The sequence below is a fragment of the Anser cygnoides genome, chromosome 2 (genome assembly GCF_040182565.1).
Source record: "Anser cygnoides isolate HZ-2024a breed goose chromosome 2, Taihu_goose_T2T_genome, whole genome shotgun sequence".
Classification (NCBI taxonomy): domain Eukaryota; kingdom Metazoa; phylum Chordata; class Aves; order Anseriformes; family Anatidae; genus Anser; species Anser cygnoides.
In genome coordinates this window covers 18,767,905-18,781,695 of record NC_089874.1, presented here as the reverse complement: position 1 = coordinate 18,781,695, position 13,791 = coordinate 18,767,905, and the positions used below count along the sequence as shown (strand labels likewise).

Below are 13,791 nucleotides of genomic sequence, written 5' to 3'. Positions count from 1 at the left end.
GACACGATGTTTGCACAGAGCTCTCTATCACCACAAGTAATATGCATTTCTAATGGTAGTACACAATACAAAATTCAAACTCATTTTACATATAAAACTTTATGAAAGCCATTCTCAGATTTTGAGTTTTTTACATTATGGTTGAACCTCATTATACATTATGGTCATGCCTCTACGCATCAAGTACAGAGAAAGCACTGGTCTCCAAAGATACCGAGTTCCAGAGCAGCTTACACATTCACAGGCATAATTATGTAAAGACTGAAACACAGAACCTAACTACAGCCTTCCAGCGCTTGTGCTCCTACAGTAGAGACACTTAACACCTGGGTGTCACCACTCTGAGCCTACCAATGTCATCCCAACCAGGCTGCTAAAATAGCAAGCACAGTCTACTAATTATTGTTAGTGAAAATGCCAATCATTTTCTATTTTTACTGTCATCATTGCCCTTCTCTGGTTCCTGACCCTTCCAGTTTATGCAGTTCTGCTCTCTCTGATAAGGTGTAAGAGAAAAATATTGTGGCGTTTTCTCCCCGTTTCTTTTTAACCACAAATACTGAATTTCTAAAAATACTGAAGAAACTAAGTTTTCTTTTACTGGAGCCTATGGAAATGTACTCCCTAGTTACCATCAAATGCTGAAACTCCCAGGAATCTCTAAAGACAGTCTACTATGCCTAACAATTCAGCTGTTAAGCCAGAAAAAAAAAGACAAAAAAAAGCACCATGCTCCAAATTTCTTTGCAGTATTAGGTATTTCCAGTAACAAAAATCTGAATGTATATGTGCTCTGAGTTCCAACAGAAAAAAATATCAAAAACTCCTAATAAAATTTATTTGATAAAGTAATTTAGTGTTCATAAATGGAGGAAACTATTGTTCACCACAAAAAAAATTACCTTTTAAAGCTACAAACATTCAAAAGTGTTTAAATGTATGGATGAAAAAATATTAACCACAATTTCATTTCAATACAGATAACAGCAAGCTACACCACAAACTGATTTAGTAATTCTTTTGAAGTAAATGCAAAACAGTGGGAACGGAAAACCAAAAAGAGCACTTTTTTCATGCTTTTCTAAGCAGGGAAAGAAATTTTAAACTTACACTAACAAAAAAGGCAGTTCCAGTCTCGAATCTGGACAGGGCTATAAATGTGATGTTGTGACTAGCATAGCACTGCCTGTACCTCAACAGGGCTTAATCACAACAGCAAAACACTGCTACAACCTGACAAAATGGAGATAGTATATGCCTAATAATCTAAAAGCCAGAAAAAGCAGACTCTCACTTATCTGTCCTTATGAACACAAGCTCAGCGATTCTTGTACCCATTTGCAAATGTGAGTCAGATTTCAAAAAGAATGGCAAACAGCCCTGAGAGTCCCTGGCCCTCTCTGCCAGCTCCCCCAAGAGCCCAGAATACGTGATCTGTCCCTTTGAACAGGCGCTGTATGTTCAGATGGGAGCCTGCAAGCCTGAATGCGTCATCTTTGTTCTCAAAAATCATTTCAGTGAAGGGGCTCTGTAGCGAGAAAGACTACCAGGTGCAGTGTCAAGGAAAAAGAAAAAAAAAGTGAAAATAAAAAAAGTAGAAATCATGACAAGGCATGATAAAATATATATATATATAATATCAGAGTAAACAGGCATCCAGACAAAAAAATTATCTACCCATATATGCATTACCCAAAGGAGTCAAATTGTATGTCCACAATTTTCCCACCTCTGTGTTATAAAGATACACACTCGTTTCTTACTCAGAAGTTCCTTTTATTTGTACAATCAGTGATCTCGAAGACATAGGACAAGTTCTGTTCTTATCAAGCCCCAGTGTTTATAGCTGTACACTTCCAAAGCCTTTATCTGACTGGAAATCCTAGGTTCTCGTGCAACTGCCTTGCCCATTATGAACACAAGCTATGCTTGGGGTCCTCCTCCTGACATCTTGCTGTGCGTACAGGTCTACAGCTAAACATTATTACATGGACACGGAGTTAATACTGCATGACAACGTGAACAACATATGGGAGATAGTGTGCCAAAAACAAATCATTTCCCAAAATTCCCAATACCTTGCATGTCAAGTATTAACACACTATAAAATCCTACAACAGCAGGAACTTCTTTGCAAATTCAAGACTCCTTTTTACAGTAATTTCACCAAGTGTTTTCTGATCTTTTTTCAGGGGAAAAGAGGTTCTCAGTGATCAACACAAGTCCTATTTTGGAGTTAAAGGGATTTGTTCACACCAGTACTGCACACAGTAACCATTTCATCAGCTGAACTCAGCAGATCACAAACCACAACCCCTCACTCTCTCTTGGCATTTTACACCAATCTATGAAAAAATATAAAGAAATAAATTGTACTTTAAACCATGCAGGAATACGTGCACTAAAGGAACTAAGAACGCATTACGACCTCAATTAGGCATTCATGAGGGCTATCTTCATTCAAGCAAAGATTATTTGAGGCCTGCTGTGATTAAGGCAGTCATCAGTGTAAGTGCATGTTTTCTAGCAGTTAAATGTTAACTGCAACACAGAAATACCAGGTACAACAACAGGCAGCGCAGCCCATTTTGCAATTCCATACCTATTAGTAGTCCCCGGTTAGACAGCTCTAAGATGAGCTCCAAAAGTGCCAGAGGCCTCATTAGGGCTTACCACAGTAGGGAGAGGTGGATTATGACAAGAGCGCCAGTGCCAAAAGACCAACAGTCTCAACACGACAGAATTAAAAAGCAGATTTTCACTTTTACACTTGGCCATGTGGCTTCTACTCTCTTCCCACACTATTTAAATAGTATTAAAGGATACACTCCCCAAAAATGGCCTTGTTTTCAGTCACATTCAAAAAAGGATTTCGATAACATATAAAATCAACATACAAATTAACAAGCATAATTCATCACTAAGTCTTAAATCTTAGCGTCTTCTGTTTTTACTTAAACCCCCCATTTTGTCCTCACCTAACCCACCTGCTTTAAGAGACTGTGTGACTCTCTTAATTGAGGCAACGGCAGTGAAGAAAATCTTACACCACCACCACCATATGTGCCACTTCAAAATCAAGGCAAAAAGGTGAACTGAGGATAGAGGTAAAACAAAACCTGGCACTTTTGAAATAAAAAACTTTCATTTTTGAACTCTAGGTTTAATAGTAGGTTTAATGAACTCTGTAGGTTTAATACAGTCTACTGTATTCCGATTTCAGCAAACAAAAGGGGACCATCTACATAAAGGACACCCATTCCACAGCCCTACCCAGATTCAAGTCAGCTTTCTGTCACGAGCATAACACGCCTCAAGTTAGAAAAATACAAAAGCAAGTTCGTAAATAAAGTTTAAGACAGATCTTGGAGCAACTTGGCCGGAGCCGTTACATCTGTTTTGCTGGATGTGAACTCCCGGTCGTTTCGCAGATATTTATGACTATTAATAGCCAGCTCGGAGGGAGGCATTAGACAGAGTTCTTCGCTAAAAACCAAGGGTTTGCTTGTCCAAACATGCAACGGTGCCACCATAAGGCACGCCGTCAAGTTTTTAAACTGAACTCCCGGCGAAACGCTGCGGCCGGAGACACGTCTAACGCAAACCGCTGCCTGCAGGCAGGGCTGGAGGAGTTGCCTACAAAGGGAGCTCGGCGCCAGGCCGGTATTTCTAGGGGGAGGCACCCGGGGACACTGAGGGGGTCTTCGGATGGGGCAGCAGGGGGGGACCCACGGCAACCGGGGAAGGGCCGGGGCCGCCACATCGCTCCCAGCGCCCACGTCCCAGCGGCTGCGGGGCGGGCGGGCAGGAAGAGAGGGAGAGGGCGGGAGGGAGGGAGGGAGGGAAGGAGGGAGAGGGGGCGGCCATTAAGCCCGCTCCAGCCAAGCCGTTCCCCGCGGCAGGAGGGAGGGAGGGAGGCAGGCGGCCCGGCCCGGCCCCGCAGCCCCGCACCCGCGTCCCGCCCGCTCCTACCTGGCCGCTGCCGCCCGGGGGGGGCTCGGTGTCTCCATCTCCGCCGGGCGGCCCCGCTGCCCACCGGGTCGCCATTATTTCAGTTCCCGGCTACAAAGGAGGGGCGAGTCCTCTGGAGCCCACATCGGGGATGGGAAGAAGGGAAGGGAGCCGGCGGGGGAGGCAACGCCGAAGCCGCTCGCACACACCCAGCGCGGCCACGCCGCCGACGAGCCCGGGCCGGCCCCGCCGCCGGGGGTGGGGGCTCGGCCCCGTCACGCAGCGGCCATGGGGCAGAGCGCCGGGACGGCCCCGGGGCTTCAGCCGCGCTGTCCCGCTTCTGGCTTCATGGCTGGAGCCGGAGAGAGAGAAAGAGAGAGAGAAAAGAGCGGAGGTGTCAGTCCCCGGCGCGGAGCCGCCGCCACCCGTCCCTTGTTAGGCTAATTGCACTCGCTCGTCATCTTCCTCTTCCTCCAACTCCTCCTATCCACAGCCCCAGCCGCGGGGAGGAGAGGGAGGCGGAGGCGGGAGGCGCCCGCTCCTTCCCTCCCTCCCTCCTTCCCTCCCTCCCCGCCGCACGCGGGCTGGCGGCGGCACGGGGCGAGCCGCCCGGGGCAGGGCCGGGCCGAGCCGGGGAAGGGAGGCGGAGGGCGGGGAGCGCGCCCCGGGGCCGGGCCCTCCCGTCCCGTCCCGGCGGCTCCGCGCCGCCTGAACTTTGCTCAACTCGCCGAGGGGGGCCCGCAGCCACCCAAACCCCGTCTGGGAAGCGGCGACAAAAGAGCTCGGCGAGGCCAAGCCCCGCTGCTCCCGCAGCCGCGCTTTTGTTCCCCGCTTCCCAGCCAGCGCCCTGCTTCCCTCCCCCCCCAGCTACGTCGCCGGGGCCGGCGGCGATCAGACCACCGCGCCCCGCCCGCCGCCCCTCCCTCGGGCCTCCCTCGCCACCGCCGGGCCGCTCCCCCCCGCCGGTCCCCCGCCGTCAGGCATTGCCAGCTGCGCCGCCTCGGCCACCTGGGCACCGGCCGCGGAGCGGGGGAGCCGCGCCTCGCCCGTCCCCGCCGCTCCTCCGGGGCCTCCGCGGTGCCCCAGCGCCGCTCGCCCCGGCCTCGCCTCTCCCCGGCCCTGAGGGGCACTGTCCCCGCCGCCGGCCCCCTCTTACTCTCATACAGCTCCGGCCCCTTCGGCGGCTCTCGTCGCCGTCCCCTTTCCCCCGCCTCCGGGCCGGCGGTTTCTGTTCCCTCCAAAAATCCGCCCTCCTCCTCCTCAGACGACACCGAGAGGGCAGGAGCTGGCTGCCGCCGCCCGCCCCGCCGTGTGGAGCGCGGAGCGGCGGGCCCCGCGCTTCTCTTCTCCTCCCCACCAGCTTTTTCGGGTTCCTCACGGGAATAATCGCCCTTTTTCTGCCCTGGCGAAGAATTTAGCGCTTCTGTGGCAGGCCTCGTCCTGCACCTGGTCCTTGCGCTCCCGGGGGCTCCGAGACAGGGTCAGGCTGGTGCCCCGCAGCCTGAGGGCTGGAAGGAGACTGGCCGCGGTGTCTCGGTGAAGGCACCGAAAGTAAACGTGTCCCCTGTGTCTCCTGCTTCTGTGTTACCACTGTGAGACCTTTTTATTTTTTTTTTTTTTTGTTGTTGTTTTTCCTGTTCTGGAACAGCGACTGGACAACTGAAGTCTCTGTGAAAGGGAGCTACGAAGAATAAAGTGACTTGTATGAAATGGTAAAGATCTCGTCTCGTTTGTGCCCTCAAAACAATGTGCTGGTGTTTTGTGGTTTTATTTATTTACCTAGCTATTCTCAGTGACCTCAGAAAGGAGGTGACTGGCCTGCTTATCCAGCAACCACTCCCATCACAGCAGGTAGGAATACTGGCTTCCTAAGAACTGAGAAGAGTCTGGACGTCCAAATGCTGATTCTCGTCAACTGGTCATATCTACTGTCTACTGAATGTAAAAGTATATTACAACACAAATCTCGTCATCCTGATTTAGATGCCTACCTACAATTCCATGTGATTCCATGGATTTCTGTAGATGTATATACAGCTAAAACATGTAGTAGTTTCTGAAGTCAATGTGTGAAGGGAATGTTAGCCCCCATTTTCAGGTTCTCATAAATTTCTGATGTTAAAGACTACTTAGTGGCTGAACCTGACCTGGACCAGAGATCACATACACATATTTTAATTAAGCATGTTGCTGCCCAGCTAGCAACTCACAGGATCATTTTGTCAAGCTCCCTGATAATTTCTCATTGACATACAACATTTTACAGTTTATTTGCCACCCAAACCCTGAGCAAACTTATAATACCATCCAGTCCATGGTTGCCAAGAAGTTGAAAAGATCAGAGTTAAAATCACCTGATATTTTTAAGGGGTGAGGAAGGGGAACAATTACAGCACTTTCGCTGTTTGGAAGCTATTATCAAATAAAGCCAAGAACTGTTGCTGTCTCCTTGGCTGCATACTGCTCTCTGCACTTTAGTCATTGTGTCAACCAGCAGAACATCATTGAAAATCTATTATGTATATAAAATAACTTCCATGTATTCATGATCATCACTTTTCCTATGGGAGCTACAGACTCCAAATCTAAATTAGCATCATAACTAATATCCATGTAGAAAGTTGTCAGATTTATAAAATGTCTCAGAGATATTTAAACATGAATAGACTATCTGAGCAATCATTTAGTATCTAGCAAGTCTCTATTTATATCAGCAGAGCTACATCGATACAGTGACAAATCTTCCATTTTTACTTTTCTTACATTGCCAATCAAATTCTCTAGCTTTAGCTCTCAAAATATACAAGTGAGGCGAAAATATCACAGAGGAAAATGTAATTCTCGAATCACAAATTATTTCATGGCTTGGCTAAGGAAATATATCTTCTTATTAACTCTGGGAAGGTTATATTTGTGTAATTATCAAAAGAATATTTATACATATTTATACTACCAAATCTTCATTAAAATATATGTACTTCATTTTCTTCCTCATAATCACAGTTTTCTATTTTTTGTGGCAGATGTTTTTTGCCTGGGGGACTGGGCTATCTTTAGGACTTTCATGTGCTGTTATTTTTCACTCTAAATACGGTGTCATAGTTGCAACAGGAAAACTTACAGAAGGAGGCAAGCTTTCAGAAATAAGCTCGTTATCTCAGATTCATAACACACAAGCAAAATCTCAGAGTCTCCTAGCCACCTTTGAAACTGATTTAATAAAAGAGGTTGCAAAAGCAGAATTAGGGTAACCGAGAGCTATAATTTCACTTTCTCACCTTCTAGTCTGAAGGTGTTGACATATATTCTGTTAGCAGACAGCTGCAGCAGCTTAAAGTGTTAGCACCATCCTACTGTTTATTATCACTCCTTGCTAAAGAGTATCATCCCCACAGGAGAGCTGGTGCGGATATCTCTGAGCGCATCTCAGCCACTTCAGTGCAAAGTCTAGCAGCTCCGCTTGAATTGCGGAGGCAGGCAGAGTTAAGCCTACGCTGCCGTCCAGGGGCTGAGGCGTGCTCGGTTGTTCTGTGGTGCCAGTTCTGCTGGGTCTGCGATGACACAAATATGGGGCTGTATCTTCTTAAGATCGCATTTGCCAAATGAACACGTCGATATCTTGAGAACACAGAAATTCTAAAGGCTAAATTTTGGATATCAAAATTTACTTGGGTGGGTAGACCAGAGGACTGAAACTCATTACATGAAATATGCTTGAGGTCCCCTGCCCACATGGTACTTAGCATCTGCCTCTGGCAGAGCCCAGGGGCCTGCCTTTCTCTCACACCTACGACATGTTTAGATATCTAAACTGCACACAGCTTGTGGTGATGTAACTCGCTTCCCAAGAAGCCATGTTGTCCATGCCATCCCAAAGGCCTTCTCCTCTTTCACCACGTGCAGCCCACCATGATCTGCCAGAACTGAGGTGCCACGAGCAGCGAGTTGGCTCAGCTGTGGGTAGTCCCAAATGTCCTATCCTTGGGTTAGAGAGAAATGCAAGTGCAGAGAAACAGAGGATAAAGTGAGAGCAGGTTTCTTACAGGAATTTTTAGATTAGATTAGTGTGGAGTACCTGGTAGGGTAGATTAGATAGGGAGTAGTGGGAGATAAGAGTACACCCTGGGTATTTTGTGCTGGGGTAGGGGGAAGACTGAGGAGTTAAGTCTGAGGAGTTAAATAAGAAAAGGTCCAATTTTAAAGGACCTGGTATTGGAAATGAAAGGTAGAGTGAGTGGGAAGAGATAGGATTCTAAGCGAGTAGACATTTGCACTGACGTTTGCCCTCAAAAATTGTCGCTTATGGGAGCTGTTGAGGTAACGCTTCCCACCACAGACCCCAGCTGCTTAAATCTCACAGGCAGGGTCTGCTTTGATAGGGTCAGGCTGAACATGGACACCTCTGCAGTTTCTCTGTTTCAGAGAAGGCTACTGCCTCCCTGGCAGCCTTTGTGAGCACCACGGCGAGCAGCCTGGCTACGGACTTCTTTCAGCACATGGCCAGGGCACCGACATCCATCTAACAGCTTCCATGCTCCAGAGGATGTTGACTGGTGCCCTACATGAGGATGATTCATTACATTTTCCCCAGAATAGGAGATCAAAAAATGCACGATGAACACATTTTTCATTATCTGATATATCCAAGATACTGCAGCTGGAATACAGTTCCTTCCTAGACATATAAAAGCCTTCTGTGAAATCACGAGTAGAGCCACACAGTAATCTAACCATTGTCTGCAATCGTATTTGCTTTACAGATTTCTGCATTAAGATTCCTGTAATTCAGCCATGATGCATGCAACTGTTTCCCATCCAGCACTAAAACATTATTCATCCTAGATATTATTGGTGATGGCTGTTTTGTTAGTAATTGTACCCTAATACTCCCATCTCACTCTATGGTCTTTCCTATCACCTATATTCTGGCTGCAGAGATTAATCTCATCGCTGCCCTGCCTACGCCTTGGCTCCCACGTGTACACTGAACTATGACCAAAGTGCCTCCTTGCTTTTATTTCAGTCTTCACAGGAGATCACACCTACCTCACTTGGCCCTGGATGCTGATGCTTTTCAAGTGCTGCAGAGCACTGCCAAGAGGAACTGAAGCCAGCCTGCCACTGGGTCTGTGGTAAGAGATTTTGGCGTCCCGAAGCTTCAGCAGTGCTGTCTCCACCAGTCACAGTCTGCTATGCAATATCCCCTACAAGTAATTCCATTTTGAGTGCATACTGCATTCTGCATGGCTTAGTCCCCAGGTATAATCTCTGCCTAGCTAAAGCTGTGATGAAGAGGAAGCATGGCCTACTGGAAAGCCAGAGAGGAAGCTGAAGTGATGGGGTGTGCGTCTTGAGAGTGGTAAGGTGTCTTACCACAAAAAGAAAAATGTGTTGAAGACATGGTGAAAAATGTATAGCACAGTCTCCAAACTGGGCTGTGAGGCTGATTGCCAACAGTGCCCATGAATAACGAGATGTGCAGAGCAGGTACTAGGCAAGGCTTGACAAGCGTTGGGTTAAACAAACAGTACTGTGACTTCTTGGGCACGGAAGCAGACCAGAGCCAGCATCACCAGGCTCGCTGAATACAGGTGAGGAGGAGAAAAAGGGTATTTTTGCCTCGCTTGTATATTTTGAGAGCTAAAGCTAGAGAATTTGATTGGCAACGCAGCCTCTTGCCTTCCCCTCAGATCCTTCCTCCTGCCATAGCTGAGAATGACTTGAGGCAATGAGACAGCTTGAGTGTGATATCACATAAATGCATGGCAGCTTCAGGACCGTGAAGCGAAGATCACTGCTAGGTGTGCTCAGGGAGGCTGTGGGGAATATTTCTGGCTGTGCTCTCAGGACCCATGTCCCCTGCACTGTAGCCATTGAGTAGAGATGTGCATGGGAAGGGGCAGTCATCTGTGCAAAAGCTACTAGAGACTGCTTTCCCTGGCTTTATTTCCTATGCTGTGCCAGGGCAATTCCCCAACCCACTGCTTTGAGGACACCTCAGCTTCTTTCCAGAAACAGCATGAGACTGCAGAACCTTCCCCGCAGGGCGAGTGATGGTTCTGGTCTCCTGACCTGAAATATTTGTAGAAACGGTCAAGTTGCCTCCTCCCATACCAGCTGTGGGATGATGTGGTGGATGGGAGGAGTGGTGGTTTGCCAGGCATCATGGTTTGGGGTCAGGTTTCTCTGAGGTAGAAAGCTGGATCTTACCTTTTGGAGCTACCCAAAGATATCTTTTATCCAGGCTGTGTATGGCTGTTGTTTGCTGGCCCTTTTTGTTCTTCTCCAAGGTATCTGGAGATCTGATCCAAGAACATCTGTACGTGTGTGCATGTGCCTCCAACACCTTTTCTTTTGCAAATGGGAGGCGTGATGTGACCACAACAACAGCAGTGTTTGTCAGCACAGACTAAAAGCCAGTTTGGAAGAGGAGACAATGAGCTGCTTATTCTTGGAATATTTTGTGTTTGAGAATACCAACAGAGTAGCCATGTGGCTTCTGGCAGTTGTTTTGGAAACCAGGCAGTTACTCTACGAGAAGCAGCATCTCAGCTGGTGCGTCCCCCAGTCTTCAGCATAGTCTTCTCAGATAACAAAGTTGAGGCATGAAGGGAGAGCTGCCTCTCTCAGGATACTGCTCCTCACGCAGTCTGGGTGACAATGTCCGAGGCCCCAAGAGAAGCCAGGATTTCACGGAGAGATGATTGCTCCTCCTGGCCAGCATCACTGAAGCATCACCAAACAGAAGGCTGCGTGCAGGTAAGAGGCCTGCGGTACTTCATTTCCCCCCGGAGCAAGGATGACCGAGTAGTAAGGCAGGTTATTCTTCCGTGTGTGTCCAAAACAGAGATGGTGAGAAGTTTTGGGTGTGCTGTGCATTCACACCCAAGTACTTATTAATCGGCCACATGTGCATGTATATAGTTTCTTTGAACTGGACCCAGAGGTGTCTGTGTGAGGCTACCAAAGTGTGTGAAGGCAGGCTGATTTTTACCCTTTACAGCAGTAAGCCTCAGTTGTTCGCTCTAAAAGCAGACTTGGTACTCTGTAAAGAAGTATGACATTGTTCAAGCCTGCAGGAATTTAACATCATCCAGACAGAGACAAAAACAAATTCAAGTATAATTCAGTGTGCCCAGGGGAATTAGCTGCAGTGTAAAATCTGAGCAAACAGATTATGACGAGGAGGAGCACAGCAGAACTAGCTTTACTTTTAGCTCGAGTTCCTAGCAATGAAAAGCTACTGAAACACTTAGAAACCATAAGCAAAGCAAAACTCTTGTTTTTCTCGTTTTGGAAACTGTCACTGTGGAATAACAACTTGTTTCTGAAAATGCCATGCATGTTGTTTACAGCAAGATTTCCTAATTTTGTAAAGGGCTAGAGGGAAAAAATATCACTCCCATCTTTTCTGCATTCACTTGAACTATCAGCAGTCTTTCATTTGTTTTAAATCAGAGGAGCCAGAGTCTAACAGATAAAGTCATCAGCCTCAGTCCTGTTGAGAGTTTATTCACTTTAGGTCAAACAATGTTAACTTGTTTTAGAAAGCCAGCAGGGACTGTTAGAAGTGCAGCATTTTCCCTCAAAACCATCCCCTCCCACACACACATAAGTTTAAAGAGTTCAACACAATGAACATCCAATCTATTTAAAATTGGCCATGACAGAAAAGATTTAATTGCTCAAATGGTAAAGAAAAGTGAAACGACAATTTGGGTTACCTTGGCCCCTCTGCTGAAATAACAGCTTTGTCTTTGGTTCTCTGCCTTGGTCTGCTGAGAGGTGATAAATCAGCCCTATTTTGTAAAATGTTTAGTTTAACTACTTAACTGACAATTTAGGTGGAAGTAGCTGGTGATGAATTGACAACAGTGTTATCACTCTGTCCTTGCTTTATCACGTCAGCAGCAGCTTGATCTGCTGATCAGTGAGACTGCTGTAGTAGCACAGAGGTGGGAACAGCTGTCTCCAAAATTCAGGCTGCCCGTCTTGTATTTCTTCTGACTGTCCACAACTTCCCTCCAAAGGGACAAGGTGTGACAGCTTCCTCCTGAGCCCTGGCATTTGACAGGTCTTCCCCTAGAGATGGGGCTGGGTCAAGATAGCTTTCAGGCACTGAGCAGATCAGGAAGAAAAATAATGCATTTATATCATCGTAATATATTCCTTTCATTAGAACCCTCCCTCCTTCCAACAGTGATGTGCTCCACCCAAAGGCAATATATCAGTTGCTGCTTTCTTATTTTGCCCACTCTGTCCAAAGAGCTTTTACTTCACTTTGAGCTCATCACAACATCACTGACAGATACCTTGCAGAAACCAGGTACTCACCTCTAAATCTGACTCCACTTGCTGCTACTTATGCCGACCGCTGCTCAGCTCTCTTTTCACAGAAGAGAGACACAAGAGATGCTCTCTGGGACAGCAGGAGCCATCTAAAGGCCAGAAGGTCTCTAAACCTGTAAGCTGATTGCTATTTATGGGGACTAGGCTCTGAAAATGATACTACATTCTTATTCTTCCTTTTTTTTTTTTCCCACTGTTTTCCCAACACCTATCTTCCTGCTCTGGCTTTTAAGTAGTGAGATAGAAAATGGGGAAACAGCAACCAGGAAAGCATGACACCCCTCACCCCTCCCAAAGGAAAAAAAAATGTGGGGGAAACTGGATTGTATTTGTATCTCTATGGTGTGGATTTTCCCGAATAGGCTGGATTAGGAATATGTTTGGTAGTTTAACAGAGCTAATCCGTCACCATAGCTTCCTGGAAGGAGTCTTATAAATTTCCCAGAAAGCTACATCCAGCCTCCAGAGAGAGGATTATCTGTGGATGATGCTTTCAAGGAGACGAAAATATTGGACCTTATTCCCTTTCAGTCTTCTACAAACCCTTTGAACAAAAGTCAAATTCTACAGTAGGTGCTGGCTGATCAGAATTAGATATACTATGTAATGAGTGATTTCTGCTCTAGTTTTAGCAAACAGCTGAGACAACTGTGGGCAGGAGGAGCACCTGGAGCTGGGTTCAGGTTCCAGGTGACTCATCTGCCTGGATGGGAAAAAAAAAATAAAAAAAAGAAACCCAGCCATGTGAATGATTACATCTAAGGAACATAAGGAACAGAAATGCTCATTTATTTTAAACAAGCCATGTTAAACAAGCCATGTTGACTGACTGCCTATGCAAACTTTAATATATAAAAAAGAAAAATGCATTTGAACTTGCTGGAGAAAGCATTGAATATAACATGTTTCCAAACTAATTGTCACACTGGGCGTTTTGTCCCTGTTAGGAATGGATTTAGAGATGCAAATCTAGACAGAAATCAATCCAGAAATCCAATCAGCAATAACATAACGCTGTCAGAAGTCAAAATGAAAGTAATGAGCTAAAAAACAAAGCCACGTTTACAGAGTGTTTTCAGCCCAGCCTTCTGCTAAGACACCCTCAGATGTTCATTTCAGAACTGCTTTCCCAGAAGAAAGCAGCAGCCAAATATTTTAACTCATTAGATATACTTGAATTCTTCAGCGCAGCATTGGGCTGTTTCGCATGCACCAGACTCCAAATGGCTCCATGTGGATGCAAAGTATGTCCACACAAAGGTCATTTGCAGGATTAGACCAAAGCATTACAAGGGAAGCAAGGGGAAACGGTCCAAGTTAATTTAATTCTCAAGGCAGTCCTTAAGCCCTAAACACAAGCCTAAAACACAAAACAAACTCTGAGCACAGCAATGCAAAGCATTTCCCCCCAAAAAAAATATAAGGACAGGGCTTAATCTTTTTGATACAGTAAGAGTGGTCTTTGCTTTTCATCAGGTGGGGGTGGACTAT

General features: G+C 46.4%; 1 protein-coding gene across 1 annotated transcript in view; it reads right to left on the bottom strand.

Annotated features, from left to right (window-relative positions):
• Positions 1-4,813, bottom strand: part of ARHGAP21 (Rho GTPase activating protein 21) — a 123,288-nt gene extending 118,475 nt beyond the window's left edge. Inside the window, exon 1 of the mRNA XM_066991608.1 lies at positions 3,973-4,813. Coding sequence (XP_066847709.1) covers positions 3,973-4,047 — 75 coding nt within the window. The 5' untranslated portion in view covers positions 4,048-4,813. The remainder of the gene's footprint in view (positions 1-3,972) is intronic.
• Positions 4,814-13,791: the final 8,978 nt, after the last annotated feature.